Source organism: Tursiops truncatus, chromosome 4, assembly GCF_011762595.2.
Source record: "Tursiops truncatus isolate mTurTru1 chromosome 4, mTurTru1.mat.Y, whole genome shotgun sequence".
NCBI lineage: Eukaryota > Metazoa > Chordata > Mammalia > Artiodactyla > Delphinidae > Tursiops > Tursiops truncatus.
Genome location: NC_047037.1, coordinates 3,546,788 through 3,566,962, shown reverse-complemented (window position 1 = coordinate 3,566,962; position 20,175 = coordinate 3,546,788). Strand labels below are relative to the sequence as shown.

The 20,175-nt window shown below is 39.7% G+C and overlaps 1 protein-coding gene across 5 annotated transcripts in view; it reads left to right on the top strand.

The window, feature by feature from the left end:
- UBE2E2 (ubiquitin conjugating enzyme E2 E2) overlaps positions 1-20,175 on the top strand; it is a 360,739-nt gene that overhangs the window by 299,393 nt on the left and 41,171 nt on the right. For 3 of the 5 annotated variants that reach the window (XR_012331277.1, XM_019948609.3, XM_073803657.1), the window contains one exon: positions 12,010-12,157. Coding sequence is in view for 4 of the 5 variants with exons in the window: in XM_019948609.3 (XP_019804168.1) it covers positions 12,010-12,157 (148 nt within the window). In the remaining variant the exon portion in view is untranslated. Of the gene's footprint in view, positions 1-718; positions 870-12,009; positions 12,158-20,175 lie in introns of all 5 variants that reach the window. The other 2 variants (XM_073803655.1, XM_073803656.1) reach the window with 1 other exon arrangement.

Sequence of the window (20,175 nt, the reverse complement as noted above, 5' to 3'; positions counted from 1 at the left end):
AGATAACCCAGGAGGTAGCACTAAAGAGTGAAGGAACAGTGTCAGGAATCACAGATTGTAGCAAAGACTAGACTGTAGACGGGGGAAAAACAGGAGTGGGACAGAGGAGAAGGGGAGAGATTGCCTGCATCAAAGAAGAATAGGCATGAAAATTTTAAAAGGAAACAAACCCGTGTAATTTTCATTAGATAGAAATAAAATGTAAGGAATCCCTCATAATACAAAACATTCCTTCAGTAAAACTCACAAGTAGTTCTTGAATGCTTGCCAGGAAGGCCAGAAGAGCTGTGTTGCTGGTAGCCCTGCAGTTCTTGATATTTTTTTTTTTAGGGGGGAGGGGGTGAGGAGGGAAACCAATATCCATCCTTCTGAGGATGCCTCAACCCAGGGGTCACTCAGAGGAAGAATTCTTGGCGCAGGAAGTTGGGGTTAGCAGATGCAAACTATTATATATGGAACGGATAAACAACAAGGTCCTACTGTGTAGCACAGGGAACTGTATTCAGTATCCTGGGATAAACCATAATGGAAAAGAAGACAAAAAAAGAATGTATGTGTATGTATAACTGAATCACTTTGCTGTACAACAGAAATTAACACAACATTGTAAATCAAGTATAGTTCAATTGAAAAAAATGTAAAAATTTTAAAAAAAGAATGGTTAACCTTGAGCTATGAGATATGTACCATCTTTCCTTTCCTGTGTCTGTCTCAGCAGGAGGCCTCCCGCAGGTGATGAAGGCCGTGATCAGAATGGTTTTTCACACACACGGGGCAAGTTTAAGAAGAAATGCTGTTGTAACAACCCTATTACAAATTCTCCAATCCCCTGTCATCCAAACAGACCTCAGTCATATTTTACTTTTCAGGCAAGTTACCTGGTACAGTATCACAAGTATCAGGCCCCTTCGTTACATCTGTTCCCCACAGATGTTTGAAGAATACTCACTAGGATATTCTAAATGGTGAGATTTAAATTATTCAAAAATCAGATAACTCTAAGTGACAATTTTCAAGTCATATTAAAACATTTGTTTATCTTTTGTTGACTGTCTTGGTTTTGCTTGCCTTCAGTAATCTCACAGAGATGACAGGTCAGTTTGCAGAATAAGAGCAGTCACGATAATAGCATGGCTTTTCTTCTCTTTGCTGAAAGCACTTTACATGAATTCTCATTTTACCAGAACTTGATCCGAAAAAGCTATTGAAACCGTGTATCATTAGCTTTTCCGTCTAAAGTCAGACCGTTGAGATTTAGAATTCATGTAAATTTCTTTATCCTCTTCCTGTTTTCTTCTGTTGTTTTCAAAAAACTCTTAGGGGTGTGGGTTGTTTTCTTGTGTGTGGTTGTTTTGGTTTGTTTTCATCTGTTTCCTATTTCCTTCCTCCTTGTGACTTCTTTACTTTCTCTTGGAATTGCCTCAGCAACGAGCATTTGAGTTCCTCCGAAGCTGTGTCTCAGTTTCTTTATCTGTAAAATGAGACTAATACTAATACCTGCCTCACAGGTTGGTTATGTAATCAGTACACATCAGTTAGAACGGTACCTGGCACGTTGTTAGCGGTTTCTAATTCATTATTCTTAGTAGTTGTAGTTATCATTTTCTGTGATATACGTGACCTACTTTTTAATTTCATGGTGCAAACATCGGGAACCAGTTACCCCCCCCCCCCCCAGTACACACGCAAAGTTCAGGAACTTCTGTGGTATTTATGAACGCTCTGGCACTTTCAAAGGACGTCTCGTGTGTGTCATGTAGCACTCACTGAGATTGTGGGCATTCAGCCAGCTCTATAATTGCTGTTAATTTACTGTATCATTAACAGAATTAGTCATTGTTTCATTTTAGACTGTTAAAATATAGTTTACTTCTAGACTGTTGTGGGCTATATGAAAAACCAAATTGCCCCTTCCAGCTAGCGATGATGAATACTTTGTATTGTGTTGCATGGATGCTGAATTATTAATCTCTTAAAATGAATAACTGCCGCTTCGTATGTCTACAAACATGAAATTGATTACTTCTGCTCCAGAGGATAAAGGAGGTCTGTATATTACTTCCAGTTTTACCCTTAGCAAAGCTGTAAATAGGCTGCATCTCATAGAATTGCCTCAGGTAATGTGAGTCCTGTAAAAATGTAAACAAAATACAAAAGAGGGCATTCTCCTCATGTTTATGTTCGTGTCACTGTCTTTAATTGAACAGCAGCTGTCATATGGTTGGTCATCTGTTACGCACTTTACACGGACCCCGTTAAGTATCTCAGCTGTTAATGCTTCGTAATGAATTGTCGTTATGTAGAGACACGTTTGCAGTTTTAAAGCAGATGAATCATGTTGTCTTCCAAGTGTAGGTTCGGGTCACCGTCGCCCCCACACGATGGTTGGAGGTTCAGTGTCCCCAGGAATAGCAGCCTGTGGGATTTAGGCTAGACAGCAGGAGGACTTCCCACCAGCAGGCTGCTGGAAAGCCCGCGGGGACTGAGAAGACACCGGCACAGCCCTCAGCGTGGTGCCTGGCACACTCAGCGCCCCGACGGGACACAGCTTTTCCCCGAAGAGGATCTCCTTAGGCTTGGCCACGTTCTCCCCATCAAAGAGTTGGGGACTACCAGTGGACAGCAACACGTGCTTTAATTGACATTAAAAAGCATACGGTAGCACATCAAGAAAAAAAAGAGGTGGGAGGTGATGCCTCTTAAGGGAGTATTCAACTCAGAGAGCTTTGGGGTCTGCTTTTGATGGACCCTCAGGCATTGGTTGAGTATCTACTGTGTCTGTGTGCTCAGTGAATGAAAACAGTAGGAACGTTTAAGTGATACTTTGGGCAGACGCTTCTGTTTAGACACCAGATCATCTTCATTTCCCCCTCCACTGTTTGGGATTCAGCAGTTTTGGAATCCATGTATGACTATATGACTGGAAAATTTGTCCAAGCCATGAAAACCCATTTGTAGAAAACTCAAACAGTCAGATTTTTAAGAAATTTCTTAATTGTTTGAAAGTACTGTATTTCTCTTTTCAGTGAACTTTAAAAGGCTGTTAAAATCCGAGTCTTCAAATGGTAAAGTTGTATGTACTCCTAGGAATGTCCTACTCCTAGAGCATTGTTAAATTTCTGTATTTTCCTTTTTTTTTTAACTGATTTGAGGGAGGAGACGTCTATATGCATGCCAAGCAAGAACTGACTGAGCTGATCTCAGGCTACTGTGTCTTTAGCAGATAGTATCCTGTTCTGTTCAAAATAAAATAATTGAGACACTAAATATAAGAGATTTTTCCTTTAGACTTTTAAAAAAATTTTTTTACAGTAGTAAAAGTCACATAATATAAAACATACTGTTTTAACCGTATTTAACTGTACAGTTCAGTGGCACTAAGTACATCCACATTGTACATTCACAACTCTCAGCATCATCCGTCTCCTGAATTTTTCACCCTCCTAAACTGAAACTCCATCGCCATTTAATAAAGGTTTGACTGTACGTCAACTCTTCCTGAGCGGTGACTTTATTGCTTTACGTTCTGGCACGTATAATACAATCTGCGCTCACACTAGTGTTGTTCTTGAAACCCATGAAGAAGCAAATGCAAAACACTCCACCAACCAAGGCGCATGAGATTTCCACAGAAAAATAAATAATGTACACGGAGGATGAACTCGCACTCAACAGTTACAATCCACACTCTGATACAATCCTGCCATAAAGGAGAATCTGCTGGAGACCATTACTGAAACCTGAGACAGTGGAACGAGTCAAAAGAGACAAGATAATTGTTCAAGGAGTACAAGACGGAAAAGAAAGCACAGTGAAAGAACAAGTCACTGATAAAAAAGAACACACAAATGTGGAAAACCAAATTGCGCCTCATTCACTATAGGTATGTTCCTGAAGCATTCTACACAAATTGAATTTTTATAAGAAGGAGTCTAATGATTGGTCCTTAAGTCATTGCAAGCATCGTGCCTTGCAGGAGGTAGGAGTCATCCATTGCTGTGTGGTTAGAAATTGGGAATTGAATACGGTGTCCCAACTCCCAATAGATTTGCTGCTCAGGATGGGGGAAAGTTTCTAGTTGCATCTTTTTCTACATCTATACTTCCAAGGAACTGAGAAAGACCTTTTTAAACTTCAGTGTCTATGGTATAAAGTGTTTTTATTTTTAATCATTTAAATTGTGCTTGAAGCTTTTCCGGCGTAGCTCTGGCCCGCAGCCAGATGGAGCGTGCTCTGTGGTCTCAGTCACAGCAGGGCGGGGATCATGTTCACACGTCGTGGTTTCTAGGTGATGTTTCATTTTCATTCCCTTACTGCCAGTCATTCAAGGTGAAATCTACTTCCAGTTTTTTGTTTTTTGTTTCAGTTCAGGGAGGGGTTTTGTTTTGTTTTGCTGATGTGTTCTTAGCGTGTCTTTACGATTTGTGATTCCCCTCCCTTAGAATGGATTTTTCCAGTTTTTATTTTGCCGCTAATACTTTAAAATAATCTTAGGATGTGTTCATTGTTGGGACAGTGCTCTTAAGTCGGTTTTAAGGAAAGAGCACTTGAGATCTCTAGGAGGGTGGTAGGACTAACATTTTTAAATGTGCACTAAAAACTGTTCAGATAAAGAGTTTCATGGTGAGTCTGTGGCCAAGATCCACTTGAATCATGGTAACCCTGCTATTTCGGGGCCTTTGTTACATGATTCACTGATTTATGGCACAGGGGCTCCAAATATTTCCTCTCTGGGTCTCCATGGAAAGTCTTTTTAAGAGGAACGTATTTCTCACTGATCTCATACTTCCTCAGTAAAATCGCAGTGCCATTTATCTCCTGATCAAAACATTTTTTTGAAAACTGGAAGCTATGTTAAAAATAGAGGTTATTACTGAAATCTTATTTGAATTGATTATTTTTACTGTCCTTATCAGCTTTCCGGCTTTGAGGTGTTTATTTGCTTTACGACATTTTTCTAAATTATGTGTAGACTCCGTTGGACAGAAATACTTTCTTAAAATATTTTCTTCTCTATCTCTATTCGTACCCTACGTGACCTCTCTCCCCTTTCAGAGCAGCTTTCTGTCTGTGGATGGCATGTTATCTCTGCTCTAGAGCAGGGGCATGGGAGAAAGAAAGCATGTTTAAAGTTCAGGTGACGGGGAATTATTGCATGAACACGTGCATCCTGCAATGATCTTGTAGAACTAGGAGAGGTGAAGGAGGGAGAGAGGATTCACACTGCTCCAGCTCCTGCTGGGGGCCAGGCCTGGTGTTAAGGGTTACCTTGTAGTACAGTCATCACAGCCCCTATGGGGATAGCTGTTGTTTCCCCATTTTTGCACATGAGGAACCTGAATCCCAGAGGTGCTGCGTTGATCTGTCCAAAGTCAGGATTCCAGCCCAAGTCCAGCTACTCCCAAAACCATATATTCTTTTTACAGTACAGCTCCTGGATCTTGGTACTAGAATGGGCCTTAGAAATCATCTAGTTTAAGTCTCTCACTTTGTCAGGAAATAGAGGCTCAGAGTAGCAAGCAACTTACGCGAGAGCATTCGCTACCTAGTAGCATTCTTCTGTGCTGTAGTCAACACAAAGAATCTTATTACCGGTTTCTAAAATTATTTTTGTAATAAACCCCAGTCTCCTCATCTTTTATTTTTTTGTCTGACTTCAGATCCTATTTTTTTAATACACAGTTTTTAAAGGTTACACTCCATTTACAGTTATTACATATGTTGGCTATGTTCCCCATGTTGCACAGTACATCCTTGTAGCCTGTCTTACACCCAAAATAGTTTGTACCTCCCCCTCCCGTGCCCCAAGTTGCCTCTCCCCACTGGTAACCACTAGTTTGTTCTCTATAGAGGTGATTCTGTGAAGGATGGAAGTAACAGAGCTTTTAAGGTACCTTTTTTAGATAAAGGAAGGAGGCAACTGGAAACTATATATCCAAACATGTGTTTTTTTTCCTGTAGCTGCTGTACCAAATTAACTCAAACTTTGTGGCTTAAAACAACTGCAGTTTCTTTCTTACAGTTCTGGAAGTCAGAAAACTAAAATTAGGGTGTCAGCAGGGCTGCATTCGCTCTGGAGGTTTCAGGGGGAATCTGTTTCCTTGCATTTTCCAGCTTCTAGAGACCCAACGGCATCCCTTAGCTCATCCCTTAGGCCTCTTCCCTCACATCACTCCGACGCCTTCCTTCTGTCATCACATCCCCTACTGATCTTCCTGCCTCCCTCTTATAAAGCTGTTTTGATTATATCAAGCCCACCAGACAATCCAGGGCAATCCCCCCTTCTCAAGGTAACTTAATCACACCTGCAAAGTCCTTTGTAAAGTAGCGTATTCACAGGTTCCAGGGGTTAGTACAGGGACATCTTTGGGGGGATAGGGCTTTATTCTGTCCAGCACACACACACTCACACACACACATATGCCTGTGTGGGTATTTATGTATCACACATAAATTAAGACCCCTCTCATCCAGAATTATCTGGGAATTAGCCGTTCTGGATAAATTAGTTTTCTGGATCACTATATGCAAATCACGTTTTAAAACTTTCTTAGTATATGGAAAATGTCTGAAATGTGCTGTCTTCCTGTCTTTGAAAATGGGATCCTCTGTAATTTTCCCTCTCCTTGAGGAATTGAGGGCTACCGTTGTAAAACATCAATATTGAGCTGAGCTTCAAATACAGCGGTAAATGCAAGGGCAGGAACAACCCTGTGATAATTTTGGGAGGACTAGAAGATCTGCAAGGCCGTAAAAAACACTGACGTGGCTTGGCCTGAGGTTACGGCTGTCACCGTGAATGGGGTTTGGAAGAACCTTTGCCCACAGTTTGTTCACGCTTTTCGTGGATTTGAGAAGGTGAATGAGGAGTCCAAAGAGGTCGTCAGCAGCGTAGTGACCCTCAGCGAGAAGCCGGAGCCAGATCTGCAAGGGGACGACTTCATGGAACTCCTTACCGTGCAACACGAGGGGCTTACTAATGCAGACCTGATGGAACTGGATCTTCATCCAGCGAAAGGATGAAGAGAGACAAGAGGAAGAAGAAGTAACTGAAGAACCGAAGGGATTCACAGCGCAGGAAATGGCAGGGGATTTTCTTTATCTGAGGCGGCACTGTTAGTTTTTGAGGCACAGGACCTGAACGTAGAACAGTACACGGAGGCTGCAGCAGCCGCTCAGAATGCAACCCAGTGCTACCGTGTCATCTATGACGAGAAAAAAAGAGCTACTACCCAGACATCGCTGGATCGATTTTTCAAGAGGGTGGATAGAATTGAATCCAGCAAGGAACCAGATCCTGCGCCATCAGCGTCAGGCGTGAGTGACACTGCAGCTGGCCCTCCGCCCCCTATTGCTGACGATCCTTCAGCTCTGCCATCTCCCACCTCCCCTCCCTCCTCCAGTCAGTAACTCTTCTTGCCTGTTCCCTCGGTGCCAGCCCCTGTGTGCCAGCTGCTGTACTGCACTACTGTTCTTTCCAAGGTACTGCACTGTAAGATGTAAAATGTTTTCTTTATTTTTTGTGTTTGTGTTTTATGTATTATTTGTTTGAAAAGTATTACAGCCTATTACAGTACAGTACTATGTAGCCAATTGTGTTAGTGGGGTACCTAAGCTAACTTTATTGGATCTCGCAACACATTCCGTTTGTATGTAAGGGACTTACTGTAATTAGAAATTGGCAGAAAACATACACATCCTCTCTCATGGAAGAGAGTATCCAGATAACAATTAATCACATGAAAACGTGTTCAACATCATTAGCAGCTAAGCAAATGCAAATTAAAGCCTCAATGAGGTATCACTGAACCCTAGCGGAATGGCTAAAATAAAGCACGTTGATAGCACTAAACGCCGGTGAGGACGCAGAGAGACTGGATCACTCCGCTGGCGAGCATGGAAAATGGTACATCTGCTCCGGAAAGAAGTCTGGCAGCTTCTTATAACGCTACATATGAGCTCACCGTACATCCCAACAATTGCACTCTTGGACATTTGCCCCAGAGAAATAAAAACTTACGTTCACACAAACACAGAGAAACGTTCATACCAGCTTGATTTGTCATGACTAAAAACGGGAAGCGATCCATTGTCCTTCCGTGGTTAAATGGTTAAACAAACTGGTACATCCATATCGTGGATTACTACTCAGCAGTAAAACAGCGAAGTCTTGATACATGCAACGACTTAGACGGATCACAAGAGTATTGTGCAGAGTGAAAAGCATCCAGTTTCAAAAAGTTACGTCCTGTATGATTTCAATTATATAGCCTTCTTGAAATGACAGAATTATAGAGAGAGGAATAGAGTTGTGTTTGTTGGGAATTCAGAAGTGGGGGGAGGACTGTGGCTAGTGAAGGGTCTCACAAAGGATGTTTGTGATGGACTGTTCTGTGTCTCGACAGCGGTGGTGCGCACACAAATCTACCCGTGATACAATTGCATAGGAACACATATATCCATCAGTGCATGGATCCATCCTCTGTGTCGGTATCACTCTCCTGTGATATTGGGGGAAAGTGGGGGAAGGATGTAGGTGATCTGTCTGTATTCTTTCCTACAACCGCATGTGAATCTGTACTTAGCTCAGAATTAAAAGTTTTTTAAAAAAATAAAAGAACAGGCATTGAGGCTGAACGGGAGAGCATGGACTTTTGGATCAACAAGGTTGTGTTCAAATTCCGGCTCCACCACTTACAAGCTGTGGGACCATGAGCCAGTTCTTAACCTCTCTGTGCCACAGTTTCTTCATTTTTTTTTTACCACAATAAGTTTAGTGAACATTCATTATCTCATATAGATCCAAAGTTAAAGAAATAGGGGAAAATAATTTTATTTTAAAAATGTATTTTTATTTTCATAAACCCTTAGGATTTGCTCTCTGAACCACTTTCATACATAACGAACAGCAGTGTTTACCATATTGTACATTATGTCCTTAGTGCTTATGTATCTTACTGGGAGTGTGTGTCTTTTTTTTTTTTTTTTTTTAATTTTTTTTGGCTGTCTTGGGTCTTCGTTGCTGCGTGCTGGCTTTCTCTAGTTGTGGCGAGTGGGGGCTACTCTTCGTTGCGGTGCGCGGGCTTCTCATTGCAGTGGCTTCTCGTTGTGGAGCATGGGCTCTAGGCACATGGGCTTCAGTAGTTGTGGCACGCGGGCTCAGTAGTTGTGGCACGTGGGCTCAGTAGTTGTGGCTTGCGGGCTCTAGAGCGCAGGCTCAGTAGTTGTGGCGCATGGGCTTAGTTGCTCCGCGGCAATGTGGGATCTTCCCGCACCAGGGCTCGAACCCGTGTCCCCTGCATTGGCAGGCGGATTCTTAACCACTGTGCAACCAGGGAAGTCCCTGGAAGTGTGTATCTTTTGACTGCCTTCATCCAGTTCCCCCTCTGCCCACAAATCTGATCCTTTTTCTGTGAGTTTGTTTTTGAAGTATAGTTGACCTACAACACTGTCTTAGTTCCTAATACACAATATAGTGATTCAGTATTTCTGTACATTTCAAAATGATCCCCACAATCAGTGTAGTTACAATATGTCACCATACAAAGGATATTACATTATGATTGACTATATTCCCCACACTCTACATTTCATACCTGTGACTCATTTATCTTGTAATTGCAAGTTTATCATGTACCTTTAATCTCCTTCACCAATTTCTCTCCTCTCCCCACCAACCTCCCTTCTGGCAACCACCTGTTTGTTCTCTGTATCTGTGACTGCTTCTGCTAAGTTTGTTCATTTGTTTTGTTTTTTAGATTCCACATGTAAGTGAAATCATACAGTATTTATCTTTCTCTGTCTGATTGATTTCACTTAGCATTATACCCTCTAGGTCCATCCATATTGTTGCAAATGGCAAGATTTCATTCGTTTTTATGGCTGAGTAATATTCCAGTGTGTGTGTGTGTACACTACATCTTTATTCATTCATTTATCGATGAACACTTACGTTGCTTCCATATCTTCTATTGCAGATAATACTGCCATGAGCATAGGAGTGCATATATCTTTTCAAATTAGTGTTTTCATCTTCTTCAGATAAATGCCCAGGAGTGGAATTGCTGGATCATATCATAGGAATATAAATTGGTGCAGCAACAATGGAAAACAGCATGGAGATTCCTCAGTTTCTTTATTTAATAAATTTTTTTTGTTTTATTGAGATATAATTGACATATTTTTTGTTTTTGTTTTATTGAGATATAATTGACATAACATTGTATTAATTTTAGGTGTACAACACACTCATTTGATATAGGTATATATTTTGAAATAAGTACCACAGTAAGTTTAGTTAGCATCTACCAACCTCACATACTTACAGCTTCTTTTTAAAGTGAGTACAATAATAATACTTCCCTCCTTTACTCATTTTGGTGATTAACTGGCTCAGAGTAGTCTGAGCTAGTTTTTTCTCTTTTTTTACATTTTATTGGAGTATAGTTGATTTACAGTAGTTAGTTTCAGGTGTACAGCAAAGTGATTCAGTTATACATATATATACATATATCCATTCTTTTCCCATATAGGTTATTACAGAGTATTGAGTAGAGTTCCCTGTGCTATACAGTAGGAGTTTGAGATTAACATGCACACATTACTATATAAAATAGGTAACCAACAAGGATCTACTGTATAGCACAGGAAACTCTACTCAGATAGGTTTTAAAAATATGGTATTATAGACAAAAGCCACTCATCACGTACACTGGATCATAAAAGTATTTTGTCTTTTCATCTAGCACTTAAATAGCTAGGTACTCTCACTTCTCTGCAGAATTTTAATATCACAGGTATTCTCTATTTTATTCACGTCTGCCCATTCCTCTCTACTTTGATGGGATTTACTCTGTTCTTTTTTCTTCCTTTGGGCACAACTCAGGAAACTTCTTCCTTTTTAATATATGCATTTGAAACTGTAGATTTCTCTTTCATTAACTGTTTTAGGCAAATCACAGATTTTGGTATTGGCAACCCAACATTTTCACTGTCACTCAGTTATAAACATAGCTGATTTTTTTTCTTTGATCCAAGAATTATTTGAAAATGTATTTTTCAGTTTGCAGACTTATGAAGGGGGACCTTAATGGTCTTAATAATTTTTGGAAATACGTTAAGCTTTCTTTGTGGCTTAGCATGTGATCAGTTTTTATAAATGTTTCTTATGTGCTTGGAAAAGAATAAGTATCCTTTAGTTGTTGAGCATGGAATTTCATCTTCATTCAGTACCTTAATTTTGTTAATTTGGCTTTTCATATTTTCAGTATCCCATTCCTGGGCATATATCTGGAGAAAACCATAATTTGAAAAGATACATGCACCCCAGTGTTCATTGCAGCACTGTTTGCAATAGCCAAAACATGGGAGCAACCTAAACGTCCATCGACAGAGGAAGGGATAAAGAAGATGTGGCACATATATATATGTGTGTGTGTGTGTGTGTGTATACACACACACACACACACACACACACATATACAATGGAATATTACTCAGCCACAAAAAAAGAATGAAATAATGCCATTTGCAGGCACATGGATGGACCTAGAGATTAACATACTAAGTGAAGTAAGTCAGACAGAGAAAGACAAGTATCATGTGATATCACTCATATGTGGAATCTGATTTTTAAAATTGATACAAATGAACTTATTTACAAAACGGAAACAGACTCACAGATTTCAAAAACAAACCTTTGGTTACCAAAGGGGAAATGTGGGCTGGGAGGGATAAATCAGAAGCTTGGGATTAACATACACACACTACTATATTTAAAATAGATAACCAACAAGGACCTCTACTGTATAGCACAGGGAACTCTACTCAATATTCTGTGATAACCTATATGGGTAAAGACTCTGAAAAAGAGTGAATATATGTTTATGTATAACTGACTCACTTAGCTGTACACCTGAAACTAACACAACACTGTAAATCAACTATAATAAAATTTTATGAATAAATAAATAGTGTGTCTATTTATATCAACTTTACATTTTCTTCTAGGTTACCTTCCGAACCAGAATTTATCACTGTAATATTAACAGCCAAGGCGTGATCTGTCTGGACATCCTGAAAGACAACTGGAGTCCGGCCCTCACCATTTCTAAAGTTCTCCTGTCCATCTGCTCTCTTCTTACAGACTGCAATCCCGGTAAGAGACTTGTAATCCAGTGTAGAATTGGAGCTACTCAAGGCTTGAATGTCAGACCTTAGTAATTTGTTTACCACCGCCAATACTACCACTAGCACTATTATTTTTATTCTTATTGATCTTAAATTTTCATAGTTTGTAACTGCTTTCTTTTTCAATTCAGTCTGGTCATTTGTCTTTCAAAAACTTATTATTTGCCAAGAAGGAAAAAGCATAGTGCGATAAGCATGAATGAAAAATCATTTTAGATGGGGAAGTGCATTTAAAGAATGCGTTACAGAGGCTTCCCCGGTGGCACAGTGGTTGAGAGTCCGCCTGCCGATGCAGGGGACACAGGTTCGTGCCCCGGACTGGGAAGATCCCACATGCCGCGGAGTGGCTGCGCCCGTGAGCCATGGCCGCTGGGCCTGAGCTAATAATAAAAATTCAAATTGAATAGCTAGATGTTTAATTAGGTGCCTACCAGAAGATGTTCATTTGGGAAACGTGGGCTATTAAAATCTGACAGCCACCAGGCAGCACCACACAGACGTCACCATTTTCGCATCTCAATAATCGTGCATCCTTACAAGCTATTAGGGCCAAAAAACTCCTGAACTAGGAAATACCCAAAAAGTCAATGAGGAAATGCAGCTTCCCAGGAAACCTGAAAAGAGCCTATGGCCAAGCCCCTGAGGCTCGCTGGTATGCTTAATGCTGAAAATTCTTACTTCCTGTCTTCCTAGATGCACGATTACACGTCTTTGACCAGCTTCTTTTAACTAAAAGACTAACCAACTGCCAATTTTTTTACATATTTGGGTGTATTTTGGAAAATACAAAAATCCAAAGGTTTTTCATTGGGGTTTTCATTGATGTTCTCAATGAGAAATTCTTCATTGAGTAGTTAATTAATAGTCTTAATGTTTTTTGAGATTCCATTTACCATGTTCAGGAATGAACTCACTAGATAAGTGAAGTTTTAGACGAGAGAAATGGCAAATGGGAATCGAGGTCTCTCTTAGGTCCCTGGCTGGTTAATAAAACGTGAAGAAATTATCATCTTTTCCATTTTTGTATGTTTGTTGTTTTTCAATAATAAAAATTTTTTTAGTGAAGGCATTTAAAAGCAATCTAATTAAATCGTGATATATGTAGACTATATATAACAAATTAATGGTTTTAACACCAAAAAGAAAATACAGTTGTGCAAGATCATTATAAAATATTTTTTAAATTAATTCATACTTCATGCCAGATAGTGAAGTTCAATCATGATGTGCTAATTTAAAACTAAACGACAAATACTTTGTTTTTTCAGTCTCACTATTCCTATTTCAGTCCTATTTATCTCTGTGACTGTATAACCTCATTTGGAGGTCTTGTCTTAAAAAGGCTTTTTGTGTGTGTGATATTTCCTTTCGGAAATGTTGCAACGTGGGGCTACGTCTGCCTCCCCACTCTGCAGAAAATACTTCTTCTGGGGTTTGCTGAAATTTGGAGACGAGGGGTTTTTCTGTTTTTTAGAGAAAAAATTTATTTTGAGAGGTAAGTCACTTATTCAGGAAACTTTTGGTGTCAAGTTATCATGCCGTACACCTTAAACTCACAGTGTTATATGTCGGCTATAGCTCCATAAAACTGGGGAAAAAAGAAAGAAAGCAAAAAAACTTCTGAGACTCTACTGTTTATGAGGCACTTCTGAGCCTCACACAAGGTGAATAAGAAGTCTTCACTTCTTATACATGGAATAAGGTGTCACTTCACACTTAGAGAAAACTTGGTGCTGAGGGACAGTCCTTACCCCAGAGGGAACCACGTGAGCTGAAATGGACCCATCACCTCATTCTCTTCTCTATGGAGGTGACCCTGCGCTCCCCCAGAGCCTTCTCTCAGCAGTCAAGAAAGGTTTCTGTTCCGTAAGTTAGAGTTTTTTCTGTGTCTCAGAAAATTAGAGACATATTCTGCAAAAAAAATTAAAAAATCACCCCTGGCTAAAGCAAAATCACATAAATAGGATAAATAGATTTTGAAAATTATGCTATGAATAGTAAGAAAAAACCTAAAGCTAGTAATGTTCCTTAAGTGTCACCAACTAGAGATAGCCTATCTGGTATAAGAATAGAATACTCTCTGTAAAATACATGGTAACAAACTAAGTGTTCATACTTTAACGCACATAAAAAAGGTTTCTAATCGGCACATCATTTACAGGTACGTTCACACTTCTGGGGTTTTAAACAAAGTTATCAAAAACAAGTCCAAAAAGCCCATTGTTTTGTTCAGTGGATTTATTTCACACTGTTTTCTGGTACACTTCCTTCTAGTCTCTGTTGATTTTTCTCCCTAGATTTATGTTAAACTTCAATCTAACCTATTTTCAAACAGTCACAAATGTAAGTTTGATAGACTATGAATAAAGATTTTCTTACACTGAATCTGCAGACCTATTTTAACACCAGAAGTGCTGTCAGCTCAGAAGCAGGCTTTGCATGAAGACACAGATTTAACCAGCTTTATAAGGGCTCCCACTCTTGTTCCTACATGAACTGGGGGGTTTTTTTCATCTTTTTTCATATTTTTCTCATAATTTACATTTGTCTCTTTCAAGAATTTTCGGTCCATTCAGAACAGATGTTTTGTGTTTCCGTGTGGGGCTGCACACCCTTTCTTGCATGGTACTGATAGTCAGCAGATATAGATTTAAAAACCAGCTCCACTGTTCATTACCTGTGTGACCTGGTACCAGCCATTTAACTTTCCTCACCCTCCGTTCATTATATCAAACGGACATTATCCTCAGCTGCACCTAAATCACAGGATTCCTGTGAGTTTAAAATGAGATGGTGTATGTGAAAGCCCTCTGTCAGCATAATGGAGTGTTCTTGATGTTATCTCTCAGAATATTTAGGACTCCAAATGGGCATCCATTTGATGTGATAAGTACCCACTCAGCTGCATTTAACTGAGAGAAGATAGTATTAAATAATCTCTAACAAGCACCACCTCCTCAGCATGGACCCTCTTGGATTTTTTAATCTGAAAAAAAAGCCTAGTCCTGAATTAGCAGTGCCGAGACTATATTATCTCTTGGGAAGGATTATCTGTCAGGTGGCAGATGTCCAACCGTTACCAGCCAGTTGACGGGCGCACCAGGGGTAACTGTTCTGTTCCCAGCAGGTCTGTTCTAGGCAGGTCTCGCTGTTCACACTTCACAGGGGTGTTTATTGGGCCTGCCGTGACACTCTGCCTAGTCAGGCGTGGCTGGCTGCCAGAGTGTGGCTGCGACACACTGCTGGGGGCAAAGGCACAGCCAGAGGAGAGGAGGTTGATGGGCTCAGAAGGTCAGCACCGGCCTCCCGGCTCCTCTGCCTGTGGTCCTGCCTGGTGAACATGATGTAATCCATGAACTGCTGAAGTTTACAGTAGGAAACACGTTTCCATCTTTCATGGCAGAGCCCCTGTTTGTAAACACTCTCTTCTCAAGCGTGTATAAAACTTAAGCTCTGTTCTATTTAATGTCCTCTTTCAAAGTTGGTTTTTGCTGTTTCGTGGTTGCCTTTTCAAACTCTTAGCTGTTTTAGCATATCCTTTATATGAAACCTGTTGATTTATTATTTAAAATCTGCCTATATAACGGTCTTCAGGCCTATTAATAATGGGTATTTTCCCTCATACAAAATGAACTATACTGAGAACACTGACAGTTATGAGATAAAATAAGGTCAACAGTTTTCCTGTCCCAAATGCTTTATTCACAGAGTAATGTCCAGAAATATTACTAATTTTTCTTTCATAAATCTGCGTAACATCTGGCATCATTAATCTCAGTTCTTTCTGCTCTACTACTGTTGCTTTCTGAAGTGTTATGAACTTGTTTGATTCTTTTGTTGTGGTGGTGGTTCCCTAAGTGCTGAAATGGAAGATGTTGGCATTTCATAATATGGGGAAGTTCTGAAAAGACAACTTGGTAGTCATAAACTTTTTTGTTCCACACTCTCAGTTCATTTGTACCTAAGCCTCTGTTTCTGTGGTGTGTTCTTAATAGAACCATTCAGGCCTTTTTTTTTTTTTTTTTTTTTTTTTTTTTTTTTGCTGCAAATCTCTACTGAGCTGCTAAGCTTTCCCCTTCATTCTGACTGTGACCCTCAGGCTACTAACTCCTCTCTGCCTCAGCCTTCTGGTCTGTATAATAATGTAGGCATAATGATAGTGCCTACCTTAGGAGACATCATGAGATTCTTGTGAACTGGTTTGATTCTAAATGTGATTCTGACACTGTATCATGCAAAAATTCCCCCCCAAAAAACATATACCACTTAGGAGATGATCGGCAATTGGAAAACCAAGTATTGGATATTGAGGAATGATTGCCAGAAATTTTTAGGCATAATAAAACAGAATTGTGAGGCTGAATTTTTTATCTGTCCTCTCCTTTTAGAGATCCATACTGAGTGCTTTGCAAATACACTCTGTGTATTTCATTCCCTGATAATCTGCTTCACACTGCAGGCTGCCTGCGGTGAGCCTGGCCAGCAGGGTCCCGCCTCCATAAACAGCCGAGAGGTCGTCGTCCACCACTTTTCAAGCAGGCAGAACGCCCCAGGCCAGGTCACTTGAAGACGCTCTGAGCACACCCACAATCGTCACGCTCCTCCCCTCCCCCGCATCATCTGCCGAATGAAATCAAGGATCGGGTGCTCCCAGTCTCAGATTTATGCAGATCTTTATTAGAACAACAAGTGGAGCTAAGAATGGCAGCTAATTAACCCTCCGCCTTACACAGCGATTAAGCCAAGGGTGCACGCAGCTGCAGCTTCCCTGGCGAGAGTTCCGTTCTTCCCAGATGCAGCAAACGGAGGGAGGAATCTGCTCCCCGGGACCCTTTGATAGGGTTCAAATGGCCTCCTCCTTCCCCAGCATCACAGCCCTTAGCTCCAGATCTCTTATGGCCTGTTTTTAAACAACTAATACAATCCTTATCCACCAATTGTCTCAGATACATTAACTTTGATTGTTACCAATTGCTTGTCTTTGCCCTGGTTATGATTCCATAGTAAATTGTGTTACTATTAAATATTAAACTTTTTGATAGTGACTGCTGAGGGGTGGGGACCATAAAATAGGATTAATTATTTCAACACAGATGTATTTGTGTGGATTATTCACACTAAGTTCGTGAGCTCTTAGGCTGATGCAAGGTACACAATGGAATTTAAGAGAATTCCGTTGCTTACAACAGCAGCGCAAACCTTGCTTCCGCATACCCCTTTCTACTCCTACACTTGAGAACTGTCAGAGAACAGTTTATTTAACTTAAGTTTAGGGAAAGCTGTAAAAGTGATAAGCCTACCTGTTTCAAAGCAGGCTATCTTAACGGGAATGCAAAAAAAAAATTGATTTTTCTAGAACAGACATTACAAATGGCTACGTAGACATCAGATATCTTCTGATACCTATGACTTTTTTTAAAGTGAGAAACTTATAATGTAGAAATACACGGTACCACATACAGCTAACTTCAGACTGTTTTCCTTGTTTGTGAAGAATTGGCTTCTCTTCTAGAATATTACATGTTGAATTCCAAAAGCCATTCCAATCAGTACTTCCAAATATAGATGTAAATAAACTATAATTTGTAGTCATTTATCTTCCCTGATGCCTTATACAAGAAAGAGAAAGCTGTAGTTATATGTAGTTAATTAAACTACCTGGTATTTTAAATACCAGGAGTTAAATGGGGACCAAAAAAATGTATAAAGGGCTTTGGGTTCTGGCTCAGAGTTCGCTGTAGACTCCTGGGGTCACTGCCCCGTCTTGCCCCATCGGTGCCCATAAGCTTACTCAGATCAATTTGGAAATATGCTGTCTAGGGTGTGGAGGTTCTAGAAGAACTGAGGCTTCATTGAGAAGGATGAATAAAACCAGGGAATGTGCATCATTAAAGAAAACGACGTTTCAGTTTTGCGAATGAAAGATGTTTCACAGAAATTATTCTGTACCATCATAAATTAGGTTAGAAAAAACCAGAAAATAGAAATTCTGAGATATTCACCTTGACCTATATATTTATAATTGTGACTCTTGAATGCTATTAAAAGGATTGTCTCCCTACCTTGTCACTCTGTAAAAAGAAACCCTTTATAGTTATCTTACAAGGTATACTGGCGTATAATAATGAAACTGAAAGATCCTTTTGTCAAAGGATGATTTTCTCGGAAATATAGAATGATAAAGGAAACTTAAAATTACCTGATCATGGGTTCAGACTTTGGATTGCCATGTAGTGAAACAAGGGAAAAGGATTCCTCTTTGAGACAAAGAGTTGCCAGGTAAGGATTGGGGGCTTTAGCGTGTAGGTGAGAGATAGAGGTGCAAGTGTCCTAATCAGCCTTTGGTGTTTCTATTGATGCTTCATGTAGGCAAGTCTTTTTTTTTTTTTTCTGCCCGTAGACATAAAATAAACTTTATTTTTAGAGCAGTTTTAGTTTTACCGCAAAATCGAGCAGCAAGTACAAAGTGTTTTCATATACACACACCCACAGCCTCCTCCACTGTCAGCATCCTGCACCAGAGTGTGCATTTGTTACAGTCAATGGACCTGCATATAGGCTTATCCCTCAGTGTGCGTAGATTACGTTAGAGCTCACTTCTGGTGTTGTACACTCTACAGGTTATGTCAAATGCATGATGATATGTACTGTTACAGCACCACATAGAATAGCTTCACCGCCCTAAGAATCCTCCATGCGCCACCTGGTCATCCCTTTCTCATCCCTAACCCCCAGCAACCACTGATCTTTTTCCTGTGTCCATAGGAAACCTAGACACATTGTGCCTTTTCCAGAAGGTCATATGTTGGAATCATACAGTATTTACCTTTTCAGATTGGCTTCTTTCAGTTAGTGGTATGCATTTAAGGTGGCTCCATGTCTTCTCATGGCTTGATGGCGCATTTCTTTTTAGCTCTGAAAAATATTCCATTGTGCGGTTGTAGCACACTTTATCCATTCACCTACTAAAGGACACCTGGGCTCTCTATTATTTTCCATGGATCTATTTATCTATTCTTTCACAGTGCCACACTGTTTTGATTACTGTAGCTTTATAGTAAATTTTGAAGTTGGAAAGTGTCCGTCCTGTGACTTTGCTCTTTTTCTTTAATATTGTGTTGGCTATTCTGGGTCTTTTGACTCTCCATATACTTTAGATTCAGTTTGTCAATATACACAAAATATTGATAACTTGCTGGGATTTTGGTTGGGATTGTGTTGAATCTGTAGGTCAAGTTGTGAAGAACTAGCATCTCGACACATTGAGTCTTTCTATCCATAACACAAATAGCTCCATTTATTTAGTTCCTTTTTGATATCTTTAATCAGAGTTTTGTAGTTTTCCTCGTATAGATCTTGTACACATTTTGTTAGATTCATACCTAAGTATTTCCTTTTATCGGGTGCTAATGTAAATGATACGGTGTTTTTAATTACAAATTCCACTTGTTCATTACTGGAATATAGGAAAGTAATTGACTTTTGTACATCAACTTTGTGTCCGGTAGCATTGTTATAATTACTTATTATTTCTAGGAGAATTTTTTTGTCTCTCAGATTTTCTACCTAGACAGTCATGTCATCTGTGAAAAAATACAGTTTTATTTCTTCCTTCCTAATCCGCATACTATTTTTTTCATTTTCTTCGTTCCTTCTTCTTAGTTAGGACTCCCAGTGTAATGTTGAAAAGGAATAATGAGAGGGGACATTTTTGCCTCTTTCCTGACCTTGGTGAGAAAATGAAAACTTCCTCACCATTAAGTATGATGATTGCTGTAGTGTTTTTGTAGATTCTTAAAATCAAGTTGAGGACGTTTCCCTCTATTTCTAGTTTGCTGAGGGTTTTTTTCATGAATGGGTGTTGGATTTTGTCAGATGTTTTTTCTGCATCTGTTGATATAATCACATGATTTTTCTTCGTTAGCCTGTTGATGTGATGTTTTTACATTAATTCATTTTGTAATATTGAACCAGTCTTACATACCT